The sequence below is a fragment of the Rhinoraja longicauda genome, chromosome 41 (genome assembly GCF_053455715.1).
Source record: "Rhinoraja longicauda isolate Sanriku21f chromosome 41, sRhiLon1.1, whole genome shotgun sequence".
Lineage (NCBI taxonomy): Eukaryota > Metazoa > Chordata > Chondrichthyes > Rajiformes > Arhynchobatidae > Rhinoraja > Rhinoraja longicauda.
The window spans coordinates 2290246-2315595 of NC_135993.1; the positions used below are offsets into that span (position 1 = coordinate 2290246).

The 25350-nt window shown below is 48.6% G+C and overlaps 1 protein-coding gene across 1 annotated transcript in view; it reads left to right on the forward strand.

Moving 5' to 3' along the window:
- Positions 1-23664, forward strand: part of ppp5c (protein phosphatase 5, catalytic subunit) — a 48042-nt gene extending 24378 nt beyond the window's left edge. Inside the window, exons 5-13 of the mRNA XM_078431016.1 lie at positions 1946-2011; positions 4533-4631; positions 5497-5602; positions 9673-9815; positions 13570-13657; positions 15279-15319; positions 16884-17062; positions 20752-20833; positions 21515-23664. Coding sequence (XP_078287142.1) covers positions 1946-2011; positions 4533-4631; positions 5497-5602; positions 9673-9815; positions 13570-13657; positions 15279-15319; positions 16884-17062; positions 20752-20833; positions 21515-21577 — 867 coding nt within the window. The 3' untranslated portion in view covers positions 21578-23664. The remainder of the gene's footprint in view (positions 1-1945; positions 2012-4532; positions 4632-5496; positions 5603-9672; positions 9816-13569; positions 13658-15278; positions 15320-16883; positions 17063-20751; positions 20834-21514) is intronic.
- The last annotated feature ends 1686 nt before the right edge of the window (positions 23665-25350 follow it).

Below are 25350 nucleotides of genomic sequence, written 5' to 3' on the forward strand. Positions count from 1 at the left end.
ACTGGAGTTTACTCTGACAGAGGTATCTGCATAAAAAGTAATGTCAGCATGGGATAAGATTATCCTTTATTCCTCTTGCTGATTAAATCACTTGCTCGGCATTACCCCTTGGCTGTGGGCACAAAATGCTGGAGTAACTCAGCGGGTCAGGCAGCATCTCTGGAGAGAAGGAATGGGTGACGTTTCGGGTCGAGGCCCTTCTTCAGACTGATGTCAGGGGATGGGGCGGGACACTCCAAAGACGTGCAGGTTAATTGGCTTCTGTAAATTGTCCTGAGTGTGTAGAACAGAACTAGTATACAGGGTCTGAAGAAGGGTCTCGACCCGTAATGTGGGAAACCGTGGATGTATTTAAAGGGAAGCAAAATCAAACCAGGCTTGATGGTTTGGAGTAGTATTCAGGTGGAAGAATTCGATGAGACAGGTTGGAAATAATATAATCAACAGCGTGAACTAATTATGTTGAATAAGCTGTTTGCATGCATCAAGTTCCATTAATGTCAACGTAAATTATTCCCTCTGGGTGGTGGGAAAGGGCCGGTAGCCCAGCTGTTTGTCATGTCTTGTAATGATTCTCCTGTAAGTCCTTTGTGAAGACCTGCCGCCGTGGGTTGTAACCGGGCAATATCAACATGGTTAATACACAAGCTGCCATCAATATCACATTAGCCGGAGCAGTAAGGTCATGGAAACATCTGGCCCTGTTAGGTTTCTATGAAGCACATTGAGTTATCAGAAGGTAGACACAAAAAGGCTGGAGTAACTCAGCGGGTCAGGCAGCATCTCTGGAGAAAAAGGAATAGGTGACGTTTCAGGTCGAGACCCTTCTTCAGACCCTTTCAGATTATTAGAGTTATCAGGTGCAATTTCTCATGGTCTCGGACTACCCTTGATCAGACTTTGCTGGCTTTATCTTGCACTAATCATTGATCTGTATGCTGTAAATGGCTCGATTGTAGTCGTGTATTGTCTTTCCGCCGACTGGATAGCGCGCAACAAAAGCTTTTCACTGTACCTCGGTGAACTGGTTAAGCCACTTCTCTTGGTTTATTTATATTTGAACACTGATAGTGAAGTGATGCTAAATATTCCACCAAAAAAAATACTAGAAGTATTGCTCTATCGACCCAGTTCTTCTCTCTCCCCATACTCATTTTAATAAATAATTGTATAATAAAAAGGAACTGCAGATGCTGGTTTATACCAAAGATAGACACAAAATGCTGGAGTAACTCAGCGTGTCAGGCCTCATAAAGTGGAGACTCTCACCTTGGGTGCCGTCTATGTGGATTTTGCTTGTATCACTGTGATTGGAAGGCTTTTGGCTGGGTGCTCCAGTTCCTTTCCACATCCCAATAAATGTGTCGTTTGGTGGGTTAATTGCCCCTTGGTGTGCAGGTTAGTGGTGAAATCTGGAAGGAGTTGTGGAGTGAATAAAATGGGATTAATGTCGGAGAGGTGTAAATGGATGGCTTTCATTAGAGTGGATTTGTTGGGCTGGAGCTAAGGTTGCCAACTTCCTCACTCCCAAATACGGGACAAGGTGACGTCACCGCCCTGCGCCCCACATGACCTCACCCAGCCAGCGGCCACATGCTCCCCCATTACCAATGGCGGCCGCCAGGCTAGGGCGGTCGTCATTGGTGGAGCGGGAGCGGGAGCACATGGCCGCTGGCGGTGACGTCACCTTGTCCCGTCTTTGGGCAAATTTGGGAGTGAGGAAGTTTACAATCCTACTAATACAGTACAAAGGCTATTCGGTACGGGACAAACTAATTTAGCCCAAAATACGCGGTGTTCCGGCTAATTCGGGACAGTTGGCAACCCTAGCTGGAGCCCCTATGATTCACGGTAAGCCTGTGTGTCGTGGGAGTTTTGGGATCAAGGCTCTTGTGTACTATATAGTCACGCTTTCCTGAGATTAATAGCTCACCTTTTCTTACAGATACTGGTCCAGGTAAAGGAGGTGCTGTCAAAACTACCGAGTCTGGTAGATATCACACTGGGCGAGGTAAGGACTGTTTAGGGCTTCATTTGGACTTAGCATCCTGCCACAATTTTGAAGAGGAATGGGGCTAATTGGATAGTCCTTACAACGCCAGGGACCCGGGTTCGATCCTGACTGCGGGTGCTGTCAGTACAGAGTTTATACATTCTCCCTGTGACTGCTTGGATGTTCTCCGGGTGCTCTGGTTTCATCTCACCTTCCAAAGACGTGCAGGTTTGAAGTTAAATTGACTTCGGTAAAAATTGTCCCTAGTGTGTAGGATAGTATTAGCTCATGGGGATCGCTGGTTGGTGCAGCCTTGGTGGGCCGAAGGGCCAGTTTCCATGCTGTATCTCTAAAGTGTAAAGCCACAGCAATGAAGGGCCAACAGGTCCTTTGACTTTTATAGACAATAGACAATAGACAATAGGTGCAGGAGTAGGCCATTCAGCCCTTCGAGCCAGCACCGCCATTCAATGCGATCATGGCTGATCACTATCAATCAGTACCCCGTTCCTGCCTTCTCCCCATACCCCCTCACTCCGCTATCCTTAAGAGCTCTATCCAGCTCTCTCTTGAAAGCATCCAACGAACTGGCCTCCACTGCCTTCTGAGGCAGAGAATTCCACACCTTCACCACCCTCTGACTGAAAAAGTTCTTCCTCATCTCCGTTCTAAATGGCCTACCCCTTATTCTCAAACTGTGGCCCCTTGTTCTGGACTCCCCCAACATTGGGAACATGTTATCTGCCTCTAATGTGTCCAATCCCCTAATTATCTTATATGTTTCAATAAGATCCCCCCTCATCCTTCTAAATTCCAGTGTATACAAGCCCAATCGCTCCAGCCTTTCAACATACGACAGTCCCGCCATTCCGGGAATTAATCTAGTGAACCTACGCTGCACGCCCTCCATAGCAAGAAGGGATCTATTCCTTGCCCCTCTAATTATTTCTAATGGGGAACTAAGAAAGCCTTGAGTAGATTGTCTTGCCTTTATGTCAGTCCAGTCGTGGTTTTGACAATTGGTCAAGAATATTGTGTATCTTAGGAATGCCAGCTTACGCTGAAACACCACTCTGGTACAAGTGTTAACATTCATCTCACAGATGTCAGTATCAAGGCTAAACTCTCAGGGGCATCAAAACAGCTCCAGGAAGAGGATGCAGTGCCCTCCATAATGTTTGGGACAAAGAGCCATCATTTATTTATTTGCCTCTGTACTCCACGATTTGAATGGGGGGGGGAACTATGTATAAACACAGCTGTAATCTCTACATGGTGAAACCAAAATGTATAAAAATGGCCTTCATTAAAATCTGAAAATGTGCACTTTAACCACAGGTGATTTTTTTTTAATTACAAATCTCAAATTGTGGAGTACAGAGGTAAATAAATAAATGATGGGTCTTTGTCCCAAACATTATGGAGGGCACTGTATGTGAAGAGGAGCTGAAGTGGGATACAAGTAGTCTCTGGGCCATCACCTGCGCTGGACATTCTATGCGATTACTGAAGGTTTTATCCTCCCAGAGTTGTATTTCTTTCTTCTCAATACTTTACATAAAGGTAAACCTTGTTCAGTTTTAGTTCATAGTTTTAGAGATACAGTGTGGAAACTGGCCCTTCGGCCCACCGAGTCCACGCCAACCACACCAGTTTACAGAAGCCAATTAACCTACAAACCTGCACCAACCAACGATCACCTGTTCACACTAGTTCTATCCAACACACCAGGGACAATTTACAGAAGCCACTCAACCTACAAACCCGCACGTCTGAAATGTGGGAGGAAACCGGAGCACCCGGAGAAAACCTACCCGGAGAAAACCTACACAGAGAGAACGTACAGACTCCATAAAGCGAACACCCCTAGTCAGAATCGAACCTGGATCTCTGGCACTGTAAGCCCACAGCCCTGCCACTGCTCCATAATCAACCCCTGACCTGTGTGGGTTTGCCACTGTTCCTGCAATCCTGTGAGCTGGACATAGAATTTAGCAGCCGTAATAGTTTATAGCCTTTCCTGATAAGCGCACAGCGAAGGCAGTTACCATCATTTGTTGAACACTGAATTAAAACTAAACAAAACCCCCTCACAGTCTGCAGATTACCAAACTCCTTGCTTTACAACTTAGTGGGCGGCACGGTGGCGCAGCAGTAGAGCTACTGCCTCACAGCACCGGAGTCCCGGGTTCCATCCTGACTACCGGTGCTGTCCGTACGGAGTTTGTACGTTCTCCCCGTGACCTGCGTGGGTTTTCTCCGAGATCTTCAGTTTCCTCCCACACGTCCAGGTTTGTAGGTTAAATGGCTTGGTAGAAATGTAAAATTGTCCCTAGCTTGTTAATGTACGGGGATCGCTGGTCGGCGCGGACTCGGTGGGCTGGATGGACTGTTTCCATGCTCTACCTCTAAACTAAACTAACCTAAACTCTTCGATGCATCAATGATTGTAATTTTATTTGCAAAAGTTGTGCTTATTCTGCTAACATTATTTAGAGTCAATTACATGTTATTACTTACCTGTCCGTTTCTCTTTCAGAAAGAGTTCATTACCATTTGCGGAGATATTCATGGGCAGTACTATGATATGTTGAATATATTTGAACTCAATGGATTGCCATCAGAGACTAATCCTTATGTATCCTACTTTTTGAATGGAGTTTTAAGGTGCAGTCCATAGAAAATGTGGCCACCAATTTGCAAGGTCTCTCAGTTAGAAATGAGCTTGTTCAGCATATTTTCACTAAACTATATTTTTAGTATAAAATTTGGTCAAAACAATAGAAGACTTCCTTATTCTTCCTCTTCGCCATTGAATAGACAGAGTAAATGCAGTCTTTTACCCAGAGTAGGGGAATCGAGGACCAGAGGACAAAGATTTAAAGTGAAGGGGGAAAGATTTATTGGGAACCTGAGGGGCAATGTTTTTTCACACAAAGGGTCCATGGAACGTGCTGCCGGAGGTGGGAGTTGAAACAGGTTCTATCACAATGTTTAAGAAACATATAGACAGGTACATGTGATGAAGGAACTGTAGATGCTGGTTTAAACCGAAGACAGACACAAAATGCTGGAGTAACTCAGCGGGACAGGCAGCATCTCTGGAGAGAAGGAATGACTGATCCGTCTGAAGAAGGGTCTCGACCCGAAACGTCACCCATTCCTTCTCTCCGCAGATGCTTCCTGTCCCACTGAGTTACTCCAGCATTTTGTATCTATCTTCACTTTTTGCAAATCTTTCACTGTATCTCTATCACCGTCCACATCTTTCGTTTCCCTTTCCCCTGACTCTCAGTCTGAAGAAGGGTCTCGACCCTAAACGTCACCCATTCATTCCCTCCAGAGATGCCGCCTGTCCCGCTGAGTTACTCCAGCATTTTGTATCTATCTTTGGTTCAAACCAGCATCTGTAGTTCCTTCATACACATGTTGCCTCCTTCAGCGATGATGTTTTCTGTTCTCCTTTGCCATTGCATTACATGATCCTTAACCTACATGCGTAGTTATTTAATGGTGATTTTGTAGACAGAGGGTCTTTCTCCGTGGAGGTTATATTAGTCCTCTTTGGATTCAAGCTGCTTTATCCAAATCACTTCCACGTTCTACGAGGTAAGGTTTCCTTTCTTCCTTGCGCCGCGCTTTATTTGTAAGAGTAACTGGCATTTATTTCGCAACCTGTCAAAATGTTACGCTGCTAATGGCGTTACTTTTAAAGTTAAGCCGCGGTTATAGTGTTGGAAATCAGCAGTAGGCGGTGAGGGGGAAGGGGGGGGCAGCAGGAACGAGCAGGTGAGGGATGGAGAGGGGGAGTGCGACCGGGAGGGGCTGCAAGAAGGGGAGAGTCTGGGGACGTGAAGGGTTGGGGCAGAGGAGAGGGTGAGGGAAGGACATAGGTGGTGAGGGGGAGTAGCAGAGGGAGATGAAGGCGGAGGGAGATGAAGGCAGAGGGGGAGGAAGGGGGAGGGGAGAGGAAGGCGGAGGGGAGTGGAAGGGGAGGCGGGAGAAGGGGGGGCAAGGGGGAGGGGGAGAAAAAGGGGAGGGGGAGAGGAAGGGGAGGGGGAAGAGAAACTTTAGAGATACCGTGCTGTATCTTTAGAGATACAGCACAGAGGCAGGCCCTTCGGCCCATCGAGTCTGCGCCGACCAGCGATGACCTAGTACACTAACCTACACACCCCATGAACACTGAATAAATGAATACTTTATCGTCACATGTGACGAGTCACAGTGAAATCCTTTGCCTGCGTACCCAAGGTATGCAAATAGTCGCCACGTAAAGGGCGCTGGCAAAGTTACAGAGTACCCCCCCGCCAGGTCCCCCTGTGTTCTGAGGCTGTGCCCTCTGGTCCTGGACTCTCCCACCAGTGGAAGCATCCTCTCCACATCCACTCCATCCAGGCCTTTCACCATTCTGCACGTGTCACACCTCGTGAGACTTCCACTGAAAGTCCGCCTCTCAGCTCAGGACGGCCGCAGTTGCTTGTGAAAAGAAAAGCAATTAGACACCAGCCCCCCCAGCACGGCAGGTGTCAAAAATCACAGATTTAAAATGAAAACTCCTCTCAAAAAAGATTCATTTATAATAATCTTGAAATGATTAAAATATTTGCACTAACAATTAAATCAGATGAGGCATTATTGCCTGGCAATTAATTTCTCCCATTCATGTGGGTGTAGGTAAATGGGATTAGCTTTGTTAGGCAAGTTGTGCTGGAAAATAACTGCAGACGCAGGTACAAATCGAAGGTATCATAAAATGCTGGAGTAACTCAGCAGGTCAGGCAGCATCTCAGGAGAGAGGGAATGGGTGAGGTTTCGGGTCGAGACCCTTACTGAGACTAGTTGGGGAAAAGGGAAAGGAGAGGTAGATATCTTTTATAAGGATCGGTGAGATAGAATGGTGGGGGGTGGGGGAATAAGAGAATGATGGCACTAATAGTTCTACAAATACTTGAATTTGTACGGCATCTTTTGGTACAGCAAAACACAACATTGTCAGAGTCTGACACCCAGCCACGTAAGGGTATTTGCGGGCAGATGTCTAAAAGCTTGTTCAAAGTAGCATATTTTGAGGAGATCTTGAAGGAGGAAAGACAAGTGAAGGAATGCTCAGGAGAGGTTTCCAAATCTTGGGGCTTTGGCAATAGAGCGGGCACATTCTGAGGAGGAGCATATGATGGCCGTTTGTCGGCACTGGGCCTGTACTCGCTGGAGTTTAGAAGGATGAGGGGCAAATCTCATTGAAACTTACCGAATACTGCAAGGCCTGGATAGAGTGGATGTGGAGAGGATGGTTCCACTAGTGGGAGAGTCCAGGACCAGAGGTCATGGCCTAAATTAAAGGACGTTCCTTTAGGAAGGAGATGAGGAGGAATTTCTTTCGTCAGAGGGTCGTGACTCTGTGGAATTCATTGCCACAGACGGCTGTGGAGGTCAGGTCAGTGGTTATTTTAAGGCAGAGATAGATAGATTCTTGATTAGTGCGGGTGTCAGGGGTTATGGGGAGAAGGCAGGAGAATGGGGTTAGGAGGGTGAGATAGTTCAGCCATGATTGAATGGCGTAGTAAACTTGGGCCGAATGGCCTAATTCCGCTCGCAGAGATCTGCGGATTGTTCAAATCAACACGGAGAAGATCGGAAAACAAGGGTGTGAATCTTAAAATAACCTGAGGACGTACAGCTCAGCAAGGGTGGGCACCATGAGTGCAAGCTGCAGAGAGCTTCATCTCAATTAGTTTATGTCCTTGCTCCAGGCACTGAGCTGCTTTTGAGAGAGTGAGGTTTTTGGTCGAGTGAGGGGAGCAGGGAACTGGACAGAACGAAAACCGAGGTTTGGCGGGGAGCAACAACAGAGGGGTGCCCGCCCATCAACCAACGGGCAGCTGGTTTAAACTTTCCACACTGCCTTGGGAGAAACGTGTTCTGGCAATTAAACTGTTTCATCATGTCTTAACCCGTCCCTGTGAATGAAAACTGGTGTCTCGATAAACAACTAGTTTTGTTCCCAGGGAGTTTAACACAACCTGGGAACACACCAAAATATTTGGCTGCTAACTGTGTACTTGTGATTTGTTACGTCAGGGTGGAAGCACCCAGTCAGTTGGCAACCCGCAGACAGCGGCCAGTGTTTGTGCCAGGTCACAATCTGGAGCAGTAATCCTACCTCTACATTACAATCCACTCCACTCCACCGTAGGGGCAGCACGGTGGCGCAGCGGTAGAGTTGCTACCTTACAGCACCAGACACCTGTGTTCATTCCTGACCACGGCTGCTGTCAGTACGGAATTTGTACGTTCTCCCTGTGACCACGTGGGTTTTCTCCGGGTGCTCCGGTTTCCATCCCACACTCTGAAGGCTTGCAGGTTTGTAGGTTAATTGGCCTAGGTAAAATTGTTAATTTGTCCCAAGTGTGTAGGATAGTTCTAGTGTACGGCGTGATCGCTGGTCGACGCGGACTCGGTGGGCCGAAGGGCCTGTTTCCGTGCTGTATGTCTAAAATCTAAAAGTATAAAAATCCTGCCCAGTCTTATCTCATCTAAAAAGCATTGCTACATTCAGTGGTGCAGAGAAAGGTGATCAGGAAACGCAGTTCAGACACAAGGAACTGCAGATGCTGCAATCTCGAGTAAAACATACAGTGCTGGAGGAATTTGCTCTGAAGAACGGTCCCAACCTGAAACGTCGTCTGCCTATTCCCCCCACAGATGCTGCCTGACCTGCTGAGTTCCTCCAGCACTTTTGTGTTTTGTCCCTCACACCTGTATCCACCTATCACTTGCCAGGCTTTGTCCCAACCCCGCCTTGCTTTTCCAGCTTTCTCTCCCCTACTGTAATCAGTCCGAAGAAGGATCCCGACCCGAAACGTCACCTATCCATGTCCCCCAGAGATGCTGCCTGACCCGCCCAGCACTCTGTGAAACGTCACCTATCCATGTCCCCCAGAGATGCTGCCTGACTCGCTGAGTTACTCCAGCACTCTGTGAAACGTCACCTATCCATGTCCCCCAGAGATGCTGCCTGACCCGCTGAGTTACTCCAGCACTCTGTGAAACGTCACCTATCCATGTTCTCCACAGATGCTGCCTGACCCGCTGAGTTACTCCAGCACTCTGTGAAACGTCACCTATCCATGTTCTCCACAGATGCTGCCTGACCCGCTGAGTTACTCCAGCACTCTGTGAAACGTCACCTATCCATGTTCTCCACAGATGCTGCCTGACCCGCTGAGTTACTCCAGCACTCTGTGAAACGTCACCTATTCATGTTCTCCACAGATGCTGCCTGACCCGCTGAGTTACTCCAGCACTCTGTGTCCTTTTGTGTATTGACCATCGTCTGCAGTTCCTCGTTTCTCCTGCAGCCAGGCTGTATTGGTCCCCTTGCTTGGATTCTCTCCTGGTGTCCAAGTGCAAGTTCTTGCGCCAAATGGCTCGGAACACCGGGGGGGGGGTTGGAGAAGTTCAACAACAGCGGTGAAATTCTGGGAGGTTCGAGGTGGCTTTGAACAGAAGTTACCAGTGCCTGTACGACATGGTCAACCTGTGTTGCCTGCCGCTAACGTTGTCAAGTTCAGGGAACGTTGGCCGGCATGGGCTCGGTGGGCTGGAAGGGCTTGTTTCCACTCTGTATCCCTAAACTAAACTAAGATTAACGAGATGTTTGTGCTGGGTTGTTGCAGGTAACCATGAAACGGACAACATGAACCAAATGTATGGTTTCGAGGGCGAGGTGAAGGCCAAATATACATCGCAGATGTTTGAGCTCTTCAGCGAGGTGTTCCAGTGGCTGCCCCTAACCCACTGCATTAACAGTAAGGTTCTGGTGAGTACACACAGTGGGTCTGCCTGCCCGGGTTTTGTTACTGTCTCTCAGTGGCCATTTGTATAATAGCGTACAGGTCCACCACCGATCTTCCGGCACCCTTTGTTCCAGAACATTTCTGGATTGTCCATTTAGTCGGAACAGCAGAGGTCGTGGCCTCTGAGAGGAGGCCCAGCGGTCGGTACGGGAGTGGTTGCCGGGGAGGGGCCAAGATACCGGCCGGCAGATTCGCCCTGGAGAGTTGGCTATGGGAACAGACCACCCGCCACGTTTTCGGGGGGGGGCATTTCAAGTGCGCTCTCGTAATTTAGTCTGGATTAAAGGAGGTGCCAGAAAATCGATGGCGGACCTGCAGTACAAATGCTGAAAATCTGAAACAAGCAGGCCAGGCAGCATCTGAGAAGAGAGAAACAGTGAACAAGGTTGTTGACCTGATATAGTCAACGTAGCTTCTCACTCCACGAATGCTGGTGGGGCGCGTTGAGTATTTCAGCTCTTTGCTGTTCTATTACCGGTTGCTTGCTCTTCTGACTTTGCAGATTCTCAACTTTCTAGATTTTCTCAATGAAAGGTCATTGAGCTCCAGTTATTTTTCTTGAACATCAACTGTTCCATTTCAATGGACCTGGCTCAAGTTCTCGCGGCCATTGTTGTGACTGTGAGGAAGATGGCAACTCATCAATACACAACAAGCTGCATCAGACCACAGAGAACAAGATGGTCACGGAGTACAAACATCATGCAGACGTCAACCATGGCCAGGATTGACCCTGGCGTTGTGAGGCGGCAACTCTACCGCTGCGCCACCCTTTCTATCACCTCACTAGAAGTTGGAGAGAGTAGGAAATATACCAAATTTCCTTTATCTGCTGAGGAAGTAGAGGCATAGGTGTGCTTTTTTAAATGCAGTACTTTAGAAATACAGCGCAGAAACAGGCCCTTCGACCCACCAAGTCCGTGCCGACCAGCGATCCCTGCACACTTATACTATCCTACACACACCAGGGACAATTTACAAGTATATCAAGCCAATTAACCTACAAACTTGCACGTCTTTGGAATGTGGGAGGAAACCGGAGATCCTATAAACCAAATTAAAACTGAAAAATGTGATTCTAAATTAACAAGTGATATAGATTTTTTTGTCATGGATGGCAGGGTGGGGCAGTGGGAGTGTGGAGTTTTTAAATGCTGAGGCTGGAGTTTTTAAATACTGAGGCAGATGCTGATTCAGCACAATAAAAAAGAATACATTAAACTTGTAGAACGAGAAAATAATTGAGGAGCTCATCATCGATAACTACAAGCTGGCACATTGCAGTTCGTAGAATAGGGAGGTCACTTAATACTTCGAAGATGTGTTTCAAGATAGGGCAGCTGAACTACGGGTTTAGGAACGCACGCCCTGACAAATGTGCCATTGTAAGGCTGCTCCTTTAACACCAAGCCAAGTACCAGGATTTATTTCTTGAAGAATAAAGTGTTTGTGGGTTCTGTTGCTTTTTATCGGAGTGACTGTATGGCAAATGAAATTCACGCATGTTGCAAAACATACTTGGCTAATAAAGTATGAGTATGATAAATTAAGATAAGGGAAAAGCAAGGATTTTATGCCAAACCTGTGTGGAACTTTGGTTAGACCACACTTGTGCTATTTTATATACAGTATAAAGGAAACAGAAGCCTCCACAGAAGGCAGTGGAGGCCAATTCACTGGATGAATTTAAAAGAGAGTTCGATAGAGCTCTAGGGGCTAGCGGAATCGAGGGATGAGGGGAGAAGGCAGGCATGGGTTACTGATTGTGGATGATCAGCCATGATCACAATAAATGGTGGTGCTGGCTCGAAGGGCCAAATGGCCTCCTCCTGCACCTATTTTCTGTTTCTCTCTATGAGGCACTGGAGTGAGTGCAGACAAAATGGCACCTAAAATCTGGGGATATTATAGACGAAGCAGACTGTGTCTCCCTTCCCTCACAGAAAGAAAGATGATGGGTGACCCTAGCAGAGATTGACAGGTTCTTGATTAGTACCAGTGTCAAAGATTTGGGGGAGAAGGCAGGAGAAAGTGGTTGAGAGGGAAAGATAGATCAGTCAATGGCAGCGTAGGCTCGATGGGCCAAATGGCCTAATTCTGCTCCTAGGACTTATGAAACCAGAGGTTCTTAAAATTAGGGAAGGTGTAATAGAATAGAATAGAATTAACCCTACTAGGTTAATTCCCGGAATGGCGGGACTGTCATATGTTGAAAGACTGGAGCGGCTAGGCTTGTATACACTGGAATTTAGAAGGATGAGAGGGGATCTTATCGAAACATATAAGATTATTAAGGGGTTGGACACGTTAGAGGCAGGAAACATGTTCCCAATGTTGGGGGAGTCCAGAACCAGGGGCCACAGTTTAAGAATAAGGGGTAGGCCATTTAGAACGGAGATGAGGAAAAACTTTTTCAGTCAGAGAGTTGTGAATCTGTGGAATTCTCTGCCTCAGAAGGCAGTGGAGGCCAATTCTCTGAATACATTCAAGAGAGAGCTAGATAGAGCTCTTAAGGATAGCGGAGTCAGGGGGTATGGGGAGAGGGCAGGAACGGGGCACTGATTGAGAATGATCAGCCATGATCACATTGAATGGTGGTGCTGGCTCAAGGGGCCGAATGGCCTACTCCTGCACCTATTGTCTATTGATCGGGAATGAATGTTTCCATTTGTAAAGAGGGAGAGACAAGCCATCAATGTAAGAATTCAAAGCAGGAATTTAGAAGAAACGAGGCCAAGTGGACCGGTTGGGCCCAAACCTCTCCTGCATTGGTGCAGCACCCTATCGTGTGTCCCCCCCCCCCCCCCCCTCTCTATCCCCCTCAGCCTCCTTTATCCTCCCCCTCCCTCCCTCCCCCCGTCCCTCCACTCCCCTCCCCCCCCCCTCTATCCCCCTCAGCCTCCTTTATCCTCCCCCTCCCTCCCTCCCCCCCCGTCCCTCCACTCCCCTCCCTCCCTAGGAGATAGATTTAAACTGTAAAATGTGAATAACTTTTAAAATGTAACACCGATTTCAATGAAACTTCTTCCATTAGCACCAAAGGTGAGTAAGGTGGGCCTAAAATTGTTGCGCTATCGTGTACCGTTTTGGCTGTAGTTCAGGAACAAACAAACAAACAAACAAACAAACGAGAGTTTTAGTGTATAGATTTCTTCACCTTAGGAATCCGCCACAGGGAATGGTTGAATGGAATGTTGTGCGTGCATTTAAGGGGAGCTGTATGAGGGGGAAGGCAATGGATGTTGCACTGATGAGGAAAGAGAGGACACGTGCATGGGCCGCCATTGGTGGAGCGGGAGCACGTGGCCGCTGGGTGAGGTCACATGGGGCGCGGGGAGGTGACATCATCCTTTGTCCCTTATTTGGGAGTGAGGATGTTGGCAACCCTACTGATACGGGACAAGGGCGGTCCCGTGCAGGACAACTATATTAGCCCAAAATTAGCCGGGATATCCCAACTAATACAGGACAGTTGGCAACTCTAGGTGCATAAGTGACAGGAGCAGAATGAGACCATTTAGAATTAGGCCCAACCAGTCTACTCCGCCATTCAATCGTGGCTGATCTATCTCTCCCTCTCAACCCCATTCTCCTGCCTTCTTCCCCGTAACCCCTGCCACCCGTACTAATCAAGAATCAAGAAAGATGGTGATGGTGTCATCTGAATAATAACAGGTATGCAAACTGCTGATGGATTCAAAATCTTTCACCGTCTAGATAATGCACGGAGGTCTTTTCAGTGAAGATGGTATAACCCTTGATGACATCAAGAAGATTGACCGAAATCGACAGCCACCTGACTCAGGTACGACATTCCAACCAAGGACTCCCAGTGTGTGCGTGATGCTGAGTTCAATGATCAGCCTGGGGTCTTGGCCAAAACAGCTGTCGGGAGATGTTGAGCAGGCAGGGACTGCCTGGAGCGCAGGAGGATGACGGGGGATCTGAAAGAGGTGTATAAGATCATGAGAGGCTGTTATGGAAATGTAGGTGATAGCACAACTACCTGCATTGAGAAATGTTCCAAGGTGTTTGCTCGTGGTGTTCGAAAACACTCTCTGGCACCGTGCCTTATGAGATATTAGGGGAGGGACCAAAACGTTGGCCTTAAGGGCCATCTTAAAGGAAAGGAGAGGTGCGTGGAGGTTTTGGGGGGAAATTAGGCAGCCAAGGACCTTGGTAGTTGAAGGCGTTACCACCAGCCATGTGACGTTCACAATTTACAGGAGTAGAATTAGGCCATTCAGTCGGCCGGTCTACTCCGCCATTCAATCATGTCTGATCTCTGCCTCCTAATCCCATCTTCCTGCCTTCTCCCCGTAACCCTTGACACCCGACATACTAACCTGCTTGAAATAAGATAACTTCATGAAAGTTTTCGGAGTGAAGGAGATGACAGAAGGGACTTGATACCATGGAAGGGTATGTAGACAGAAGTAAGAATCTTAAAATACACGGTCTCACTGCAAGCCTAATGTAGGTCATAGGTCCAGGTATGACGTGAACAATATTTACTGAGTCAAGAGAGTCAAGAGTTTTAAAAGCATGATCTTCATTGATGAGAGGAAACTTTAAACCCGCAAGCTATGTGTGGAGAATTTGATCCATCTGAGTCTGCAAATTTGTAAACAGCGTCTCATTCATTTAATGGATCTCACTTCCACCGGTTACAAAAGAGTTTCCAGATTATAACTAAAGAGGTATTCATATTTCATATTATGGATTTTATTTCTTTAACCATACAAATGAACATTTAATGGTCATTGTATCCTCTCCGGTTTTATTTTCCGATCCTACACTCCACGCACTCACTTTCTTATAAAGACACAGAGTGCTGGAGTAACTCATCGGGTCAGGCAGCATCTCTGGAACATGAGTAGGTGGCATAAGGGGTCGGGACCCTTCATCAGGCTGATTATGTGGGGGGAGGGAGAAAGCTGGAATAGAGAAGGGGGGCAGGACAAAATATAGACACTAAATGCTGGAGTAACTCAGCGGGTCAGGCGGCATCTCTGAAGATAAAGAATAGGTGATGTTTTGGGTTGAAAACGTTATCTATTCCGTTCCTCTAGAGATGCTGCCTGACCCGCTGATGTGTCCAGCATTATGTGTCTTATCTTCAGTGTAACCAGCCTCTGCAGTTATTCCCTGCACACAGGGGCAGGACAAAGCCTGGTGAGTGATAGGTGGATACAGATGAGGACGGGTTTTTGATAGGCAGGAGGTTGGACAAAGGAAGAGAATTTCATCCATGTTCTCACGAGATGCTGCTGGGTTACTTCGACACTTTGCATCTTTTTTTTAATAAACCAGCACCTGCGGTTCCTTGTTTCTCCCTTTCTCACCTCGTGTTTCTCTGTTCCTGCGTAACTGTGTTCCCCTCGCGCGGTGAAACAGTTCTGATCATTCACTTTGTTTTGTGACAGGTCCCATGTGCGACTTGCTCTGGTCTGATCCACAGCCTCAGGTAAGGAGGGAGGACCCAGTTATTCTGCATGACACAATCTTAAGTTTAGTTTAGAGATACAGCGCGGAAACAGGCCCTTCGGCCCACCGGGTCCGCACCGACCAGTGAGCCCTGCACACTAACACTATCCTACACACACTAGGGGCAATTTACATTTATACCAAGCCAATTTACCAACATACCTGTACGTCTTTGAGTGTGGGAGGAAACCGAAGATCTTGGAGAAAACCCACGCAAGTTACGGGGAGACCCTTTTTCCCCAGGGTGGAAAAGTCAAATTCCCGAGGCCATAGCTTGGTTTTAGTTAGTTTGGAGATACAGCGCGGAAACAGGCCCTTCGGCCCACCGGGTCCGCACCAACCAGCGATCCCGGCACACATTGACACTCTCCTACACACACTAGAGGCAATTTGCACATACACCAAGCCAATTTACCAACATACCTGTACGTCTTTGGAGTGTGGGTGGAAACCGAAGATCTCGGAGAAAACCCACGCAGGTCACGGGGAGAATGTACAAACTCCGTACAGACGGCGCTCGTAGTAGGGATCCAACCCAGGTCTCCGGCGCTGCATTCGCTGTAAGGCGGCAACTCTACCGCTGCGCCACCGTGACCGTAGAGGGGGGCAAGTTGTAAAGGAGATGCGCTGGGCACGTTTTTTTCCCACAGAGTGTGATGTGTGCTTGGAGCGCCAAACCTAATCAGGGGTCTGGTGGAGACAGATATGATAGTGGCATTTAAGAGACTTTTGAATAGGCACATGGATATGCAGGGAATGGAGTGATATGGATTATGCTGGAGTAACTCAGCGGGTCAGGCAGCATCTGTGGAGAACATGGATAGGTGACGTTTCACAGAGTGCTGGAGTAACTCAGCGGGTCAGGCAGCATCTGTGGAGAACATGGATAGGTGACGTTTCACAGAGTGCTGGAGTAACTCAGCGGGTCAGGCAGCATCTGTGGAGAACATGGATAGGTGACGTTTCACAGAGTGCTGGAGTAACTCAGCGGGTCAGGCAGCATCTGTGGAGAACATGGATAGGTGACGTTTCACAGAGTGCTGGAGTAACTCAGCGGGTCAGGCAGCATCTGTGGAGAACATGGATAGGTGACGTTTCACAGAGTGCTGGAGTAACTCAACGGGTCAGGCAGCATCTGTGGAGAACATGGATAGGTGACGTTTCACAGAGTGCTGGAGTAACTCAGCGGGTCAGGCAGCATCTCTGGAGAACATGGATAGGTGACGTTTCACAGAGTGCTGGAGTAACTCAGCGGGTCAGGCAGCATCTCTGGAGAACATGGATAGGTGACATTTCGGGTAGAGGCTCAGTCAGACATCTACCTCTCGTGTAGATACTTTAAATTTGATTTGTTATAACAAGGAACTGCAGCACTGCAAGAATAGGTTTGTAGAAGGGTCCCTATCCATGTTCTCCAGAGATGCTGCTTGACCTGCTGAGTTACTCCCAACATCTTGTGTCTCCCATTGTAACCTGGGGAGTACCTGTAGCTGTCCAGTGTGCGGGGTGAGTGAGTGAGTGTGTGCGTCCTTGTCTCTCGCCAGAGCGGGAGATCGGTCAGCAAGCGCGGGGTCAGTTGCCAGTTTGGCCCGGACGTCACGAAACGGTTCCTGGAAGAAAACGAACTGGACTACATCATCAGGAGCCATGAGGTGAAGCCCGAGGGTTACGAGGTCACGCACAACGGCAAATGTATCACTGTGTTCTCCGCACCTAACTATTGGTGAGTGTCCACGTCTGTCCAGCTTTCGTTTAGTTTATAGACAATAGACAATAGGTGCAGGAGGAGGCCATTCGGCCCTTCGAGCCAGCACCGCCATTCAATGTGATCATGGCTGATCATTCTCAATCAGTACCCCGTTCCTGCCTTCTCCTCATACCCCCTGACTCAGCTATCCTTAAGAGCTCTATCCAGTTCTCTCTTGAATGCATTCAGAGAATTGGCCTCCACTGCCTTCTGAGGCAGAGAATCCCACAGATTCACAACTCTCTGACTGAAAAAGTTTTTCCTCACCTCAGTTCTAAATGGCCTACCCCTTATTCTTAAACTGCGGCCCTAGTTTAGAGCAGAGTTTCTCAACCTTCTTACCCTTGCGGAACTCTTGAAATAATTTTAATGTCTCGTGGTACCCCGACATAGAAATTATTATCTATCTTTATTCACAAAGTGCTGGAGTAACTCAGCGGGTCAGGCAGCATCTCAGGAGAGAAGGAATGGGTGACGTTTCGGGTCGAGACCCTTCTTCAGACTATCTTTATTAATCTTGTTCATTAACTTAAAGTTCATAAGGCAAACATAATATATTTTTCTGATAACTGGTTTAAGCAAAAAATAACTTATGTTTTTATTGACAGTGCAAAACACAAAAATGACTCAACAATGTATTTACATATGATGAGCCTATTTATCACTATTTCTCTTGGAACCCCTAGCGACCTCTCGCAGAACCCTAGGGTTGAGAAAGACTGGTTTAGAGACAATAGACAATAGACAATAGGTAATAGACAATAGGTGCAGGAGTAGGCCATTCAGCCCTTCGAGCCAGCACCGCCATTCAATGCGATCATGGCTGATCACTCTCAATCAGTACCCCGTTCCTGCCTTCTCCCCATACCCCCTCACTCCGCTATCCTTAAGAGCTCTATCCAGCTCTCTCTTGAAAGCATCCAACGAACTGGCCTCCACTGCCTTCTGAGGCAGAGAATTCCACACCTTCACCACTCTCTGACTGAAAAAGTTCTTCCTCATCTCCGTTCTAAATGGCCTACCCCTTATTCTTAAACTGTGGCTCCTTGTTCTGGACTCCCCCAACATTGGGAACATGTTTCCTGCCTCTAATGTGTCCAATCCCCTAATTATCTTATATGTTTCAATAAGATCCCCCCTCATCCTTCTAAATTCCAGTGTATACAAGCCCAATCGCTCCAGCCTTTCAACATACGACAGTCCCGAAATTCCGGGAATTAACCTAGTGAACCTACGCTGCACGCCCTCCATAGCAAGAATATCCTTCCTCAAATTTGGAGACCAAAACTGCACACAGTACTCCAGGTGCGGTCTCACCAGGGCCCGGTACAACTGTAGAAGGACCTCTTTGCTCCTATACTCAACTCCTCTTGTTACGAAGGCCAACATTCCATTGGCTTTCTTCACTGCCTGCTGTACCTGCATGCTTCCTTTCATTGACTGATGCACTAGGACACCCAGATCTCGTTGAACTCCCCCTCCTCCTAACTTGACACCATTCAGATAATAATCTGCCTTTCTATTCTTACTTCCAAAGTGAATAACCTCACACTTATCTACATTAAACTGCATCTGCCATGTATCCGCCCACTCACACAACCTGTCCAAGTCACCCTGCAGCCTTATTGCATCTTCCTCACAATTCACACTACCCCCCAGCTTAGTATCATCTGCAAATTTGCTAATGGTACTTTTAATCCCTTCGTCTAAGTCATTAATGTATATCGTAAATAGCTGGGGTCAAGTCAAGTCAATTACAGCGCGGAGGCATGATCAACAATCCTTGCACACTATCCTACACACACTGGGGACAGCTTACAATTTTTACCAAGCACGTTACAATTAACCTACAAACCCTGTACGTCTTTGGAGTGTGGAAGGAAACCGGAGCTCCCGGAGAAAACCCACGCAGGTCGAGGGGAGAACGTACAAACTCCGTACAGACAGCACCCGTGGTCAGGATCAAACCCGGGTGTCTGGAAGGCGGTAGCTCTACCGCTGCACCACCGTGGCACCCCCCAATATAGAGAGTGTTACCTGATCTGACTGGATAGCATGCAAGGCAGAGCTTTTCACTGTACCTCAGTACACGTGACGGTAATAAACCTAAAGCTAGCTGAAACTGAGGGACAGTAAAATTCAAAGGTAGACACACAATAGACAATAGACAATGCTGGAGTAACTCAGCGGGTCAGGCAGCATCTCGGGAGAGAAGGAATGGGTGACTTTTCGGGTCGAGGCCCTTCGAAAACGTCACCCATTCCTTCTCTCCCGAGTGCCTGCATGACCCGCTGTGTTACTCCAGCATTGTGTGTTCGATTTTAACCAGTATCTTCTGTTTTTTTCCTGCAGTAAAATTCATTTTTGTATACAGTTCAGTACAAGTATCTGCTGTGCTAGTACTAGTACTGTGCCGAGATACAGCGCGCAAACAGGCCCTTCGGCCCACCGAGTCCCGCAGCGACTAGCCAGCCAGCCATCCCCGCACACTGACACTACTACCCCGCACACAGCAGGGACAATTTACACTTATACCAAGCCAATTAACCCGCAAACATGTCCGTCTTTGGAGTGTGGGAGGAAACCGGAGCTCCCGGAGAAAACCCACGCGGGTCACGGGGAGAACGTGCAAACTCAAAAGGGCCATGATTTGTGGACTAATTTAATTTACTATTAATTAATTTTTTGTGTTAACATTTTTTTTTTCTATTCTGTTTTGTAGTTTAGCACAATCCGCAGGCGTTGCCACTTTCATTTCTTGTATGCGTATGTGACAAATAAACTTGACTTGACTCGACTTTTTCTACTCCCTAGCGTTTGAGGCTCATTGAGGAGGCGCTGTGAACTGTTTGCGTGCTACTGTATGTTTCATTTTTTTTCCCATTGGAACCTAATCAGATGTACAGCACTTTGGTCAACGTGGGTTGTTTTTAAATGTGCTATACAAATAAAATTGACTTGACTTGACTTGACTTGTATCCCCATACATAAGCACTTGGATACATCTTAGATAAGCATCTCATATACAGTACAAGTGTATAGCAGTAGTACACTGAGACAGTGTACAGAGTCGCCAATTTTTGGCGCCATTGTCAAGTCCCAGTTGTTGTAAGTGCAGGGATCTTGATCTGACCATGGAGCTGGCAGCGTGCAGGGTCGGCCTGGCCAAGCCACTGCCGTAGGCCGCGTGCTATTGAGTAACTCAGCGGATCAGGCTGCATCTGTGGAGAGAATGGGTAGACGTCGTTTCAGTCTCTAGACTGATTCAGACTTTGTCACACGGCGTGGAAGCAGGCCTTTCGGCCCTCAAAGTCCGTGCCGTGTCAGACTTTGTCACACGGCGTGGAAGCAGGCCTTTCGGCCGAACCTGCCCACGCCGAGTAACATGCCCCACCTACACTCGTCCCACCTGCCTGCCTGCCTGCCTGCGGGCCATATTCCCCTAAACCTATCCTATCCGTGCACCTGTCCGAATGCTTCTTAAACCTTGTGATCGTCGCTGCTGATTTGTGCTTTGCTCTGCTGGTTTGTCTGTGTTTCCAGTCGGTTCATCGTTCCCGCCTTGTGCTCCAGGCAGCAGAACGGTGTGCAAAAGTGTGCGTCTGCTTGCGTGTTGTAGCTCGTTGTTTGATGCCATCATTTAACTCGTGCTCTTTCTGTCCTAGTGACCAGATGGGAAACCAAGGAGCATACATCCATCTCAGGGGCTCTGACCTAAAACCATCATTTCATCAATTTAAAACTGTGGTGAGTTAAGTCAGCAAAGGGGGAGGTCTGAAGTCAGCTGTAGGGGTGGGGGTTGAGTTCTTGGCGTGGCTCTGAGTGTAGGATGGGGATAGGGGAGAGGTGCCAAGGGTGGGTGCAAAGCCCAGCGGGAGGGCAAGTGGAGGATCAATGAGAGGAATAGATCGGGCAGAGTCTCTTACCCAGAGTAGGGGAATCGAGGGCCAGAGGACACAGGTTTAAGGTGAAGGGGGAAAGAGGGGTAACTTTTTTACACAAATGGTGGTGGTGGAACAAGCTGCCAGAGGAGGTAGTTGAGGCAGGGACCATCGCAACGTTTAAGAAACAGTTGGACAAGTACATAGTTTGGAGGGATATGGGCCAGTGGGACTAGTGTAGTTGGGGCATGCTGGCCAGCATGGGCAAGTTGGGCCGAAGGGCCTGTTTCCACGCTGCATCGCTCTATAACAACTCACAGCAAAATACCAAGAGACGAGAGAAGCTGTTATGCGTTAAGTGACGGTGACGCCACCCCTGGCGATGGAGTTTGTCGCAGGGATGGGAACACTGGGGTGGAAACCACCTGAGCAGAGGAGGTGCAGCGCGCCCTGGTGACCGCAGCGCGTGGGAGGAGGCGCGCCTGCACGGAGGGGAGGAGGGAAGGGTATCTAACCGTGTAACGCCCGCGCTCTCTCTCTCTTCCAGCCTCATCCCAACGTTAAACCGATGGCGTACGCAAACTCGCTACTACAGATGGGGATGATGTAGCAGAGGTACGCCTGGCGTGGGCAGTGACCCCCCCCCTACAGGTGGGGGGGTGGCGTCAGCGTTTAAGTTAATCTTCCTCACTAGATCTGCCGTCTCCGATCCAAGTCTCCCACCTCCCCAGCCCCACGGCCCAAGCCCTTGCCCTGGCTACGTACAGAGTGACAACCACGCTCCCAAACACGACCACCGTGTTGGCACCGACATCCTTGCCCTTCCAGCAGATGGTCTCAGATCACATCCTCAGTACCTGCACCTCTGCAGAATACAATCACCTCATTCCCTCAGCTCCTGATGATGATCTTTCACCCGCTTTCCCACTGCCAACAACCAGCCCAGTGACTCAACCTACATTGAATGAGAAGGGGGTTGGATGAGGCTGTTCACAGTCTAATGATTGCCATCTTGATTTGAGCAACAGTGAAATACTGAGACCCAGTGTTGCAGTGCTAATTGTTTAGGTGACGGAGTTGCCGTTGTTAAGTTCCCCGCTAGTTAATATTCCCCGCTGTTTATTTTGGGGGGTTTTGTTTACAGAGGTGGCGGAGCGGCGCTCCGGTGAGCTCTGGCAGCCTCTGCACCCCTGCCAAGACCCGACACTGTTTGAACAATAGTCCAGCCCCCAATCTCTGACTCTCACCTCCTCCCACCCCACAGAGATCCCGAGCATTCCATCAACAAAATCCAAAAGTGTCTATTTTGTTGTTTTTTAAATTGCAACGCTTGGTGTCAGTTTGCAGGAATTGGTTCTGGCTTGCCACACCTGGTTGTAGCTCATCTGTTGTCTCATCAGCTCTGGGACATGAAGTCCACTTCAAATGAGTCCCAGTTAATTAAACCTTTAATCCATTAACATGATTTTCTCACCTGCCTCCATGCTCAATGGTTTAAATCGGTTGAAGTTTGTGGATTGGGGGTGTACAAACAGGTTTGTTACTGTGTAGGATTTTATTACTGCAGATGCTGGTATAAATAGAAGGTAGACGCAAAATGCTGGAGTAACTCAGCGGGGCAGGCAGCATCTCGGGAGAGACGGAATGGGAGACCACCCAAAACATCACCCATTCCTTCTCTCCCGAGATGCTGCCTGACCCGCTGAGTTACTCCAGCATTTTGGGTCTACCTCAGGTTTGTTACTGCCACTTCTGACCAACTAACGGATGAATCCTATAAGTCTGAATCTGTAACGGGGCTTTCTGTTGGAGATCAATGGGGACTGCAGGTTTATATATCCAGAGTTTACACCCAGGACTTTTTACAAGTTCAGGGGTTGCTGAGTCTTGCCGAGATGGCTCAGTGGCCTTGGATGGAGAGTAGGCGAGGGGATGAAGCAGTGAACCAAGGGCTCATCACTGTATTTAAGGAAAAAACTGCAGATGCGGGTTAAAACCAAAGGTAGACAAAATGCTGGAGTAACTCAGCGGGTCAGGCAGCATCTCAGGAGAGAAGGAATGGGTGACCTTTCGGGTCCAGACCCTTCCTCAGACTCAAACAGTCTCGACCAGAAACGTCACCCATTCCTTCTCTCCAGAGATGCTGCCTGTCCCGCTGAGTTACTCCAGCATTTTGTGTCTACCTCCGATTTAAACCAGCATCTGCAGTTCCTTCCGACACATGCCAGGTCTGTAACTTCCATTTCTCGTGCCAACTGGCGTAGAGTTCCTTCCGTAAAATGCAAAGAATTCTTTCATGTCCTACAGAGCTGCCTAAAGAGCAGGCTGTTCTATCTGGCGCCCTGTCCGATATTTGTCACTTGTCCAACCACTTTTAACCCTTTGTGCTGCCTTTGGACCCTGCTCTTTATCAAGTGTTTCATGCAGCTCATCAATTCATCACCCAATGCCCGTGAAAGTCACTATATAAATGATTTTTTTTTTCCTACTGTGTACGCGTCAAGGGTCCCCAGGTCTCGGCTGTCTTGCCAACGGTCATCTAGTGGTTTTGTAACTCTTCGTTAGTCCATCCGCAGTGAGTGGACAGTGGTGTGCATGGGAAGGAAGGCTGTGGAGAACGTGGATCAACACTCGGGTGGGGCAGGGCTGGGGTTGCCAACTATCTCACTCCCAAATACGGGACAAGGTGACGCCCGCTCCCCACGTGACCTCACCCAGCCAGCGGCCACGTGCTCCCGCTCCACCAATGGCGGCCGCCATTGGTGGAGCGGGAGCACGTGGGCCGCTGGCTGGGTGAGGTCATGAGGGGCGCGGGGCGCGGGGCGGCGACATCACCCTTTGTCCCTAACCTCCGTTAGGCGAACACACTCCGTTAGCCCGCACTGTCCCGGCCAACAGTGTAGCAACTGGGCCGCGGTGTAGGCTAACGGAGTGTGTTCACCTAACAGAGGTTGCGTAGCAACCCGGCCCACGGGCCTAATACGGGACAACCAATTTAGCCCAAAATACGGGATGTCCTGGCTTATATGGGACAGTTGGCAACCCTAGGCAAGGCAAGTGTTCCCATCGCCCCGACACGTGTGGACTAACCCGTGTTCATCCAGTGTTGGCACGAGATGCCCACCTATAGCACTGGAGCATGTTACATGCATGGGATCAGAGGGAACATGCAGGTGACATGCTTCACCCTCGCCCCTATCTAAACAGCGACAACCTGCTTTGACAGCTTTTGTCTTCAAAGTTATATCTTAGAGGCAGCAGACTCGCCCTGCGTCTGGGAGCAGTGCAATGTCTCGAGCCTAGACCTGCCCTATCTGCTGGGACAAGTCCAGACCTTGCATGGATGAGGAATCTACATCTGCCTCAGGGCAAGAGGGTGTGCGGCTGAACAAAACCGCCTTCAATTGACATCTTCCCAGCTTCTTCCTCCCTCCCAACCCCACTTTTACCCCAAAACAAAACCCTGCCAACCCCCCAAATCCGCTGCCAACGTTCCTCCCATTCTCCCGGCCGGCTCTTCCCCCAGGCATGTCCCACTGGCCCTGCCTCTGTGCAAAAGGAGATTGTGACAATCATTCAGAGCCCCACCAGGTTGTAGCGGCAGGATTCTTCCCGGAATGATTTATTCCTCTCCCGGAGTGTTTGGACCCACAGCCCGAGCGTGGGAGAGCAGTGCTTCACAAAGACTGCGATGCCTCTCTGTCTCTCTGTCTCTCTCTCTCTCTCTCTCCACAATGACACGGAGTTTTAGAATGTGTTGAGTGCTTCCTTTGCTGCGAGCTCCATTCTGATTTACAGGTAAGAGCACCCTTGGACATTGCAAGCCGTGTAGATTCAAACCTTTGAAATGAAAGGGAGAGTTGGGGGTGGGCCGGGAGGGAGAGTTGGGGGTGGGCCGGGAGGGAGAGAGAGTTGGGGGTGGGCCGGGAGGGAGGGAGAGTTGGGGGTGGGCCGGGAGGAAGAGTTGGGGGTGGGCCGGGAGGGAGAGAGAGTTGGGGGTGGGCCGGGAGGGAGACTTGGAGACCCGGTGCTCAGTTTAGGCACAAGAGTTTTATAATTGTATGTGTTAGCCATCATAATGTCATTGTCAAATAAAACTTTATTCAAATGTTAAAATTCTGAATTATATTTAATGACAATGTGCATTGTGTTTGGAAACTTGCAACGTCCTAAAAGATTGTGTTTACTAAATGACAGCAATGCGTTGAATAAAAATGTTGCAAGGAACGTGTCCCTGGTGAGACCTTTTGGGGAGGGGGCGCGGAGGGGAGGGGGGATGGGGGACGAAGGGATGTGGAGGGGAGATGGGGTGGACCAACTCATTGAGTCAGAACATCTTTAGTTTAGAGTTACAGTGAGGAAATGAGGTCTTTCCCACACTAG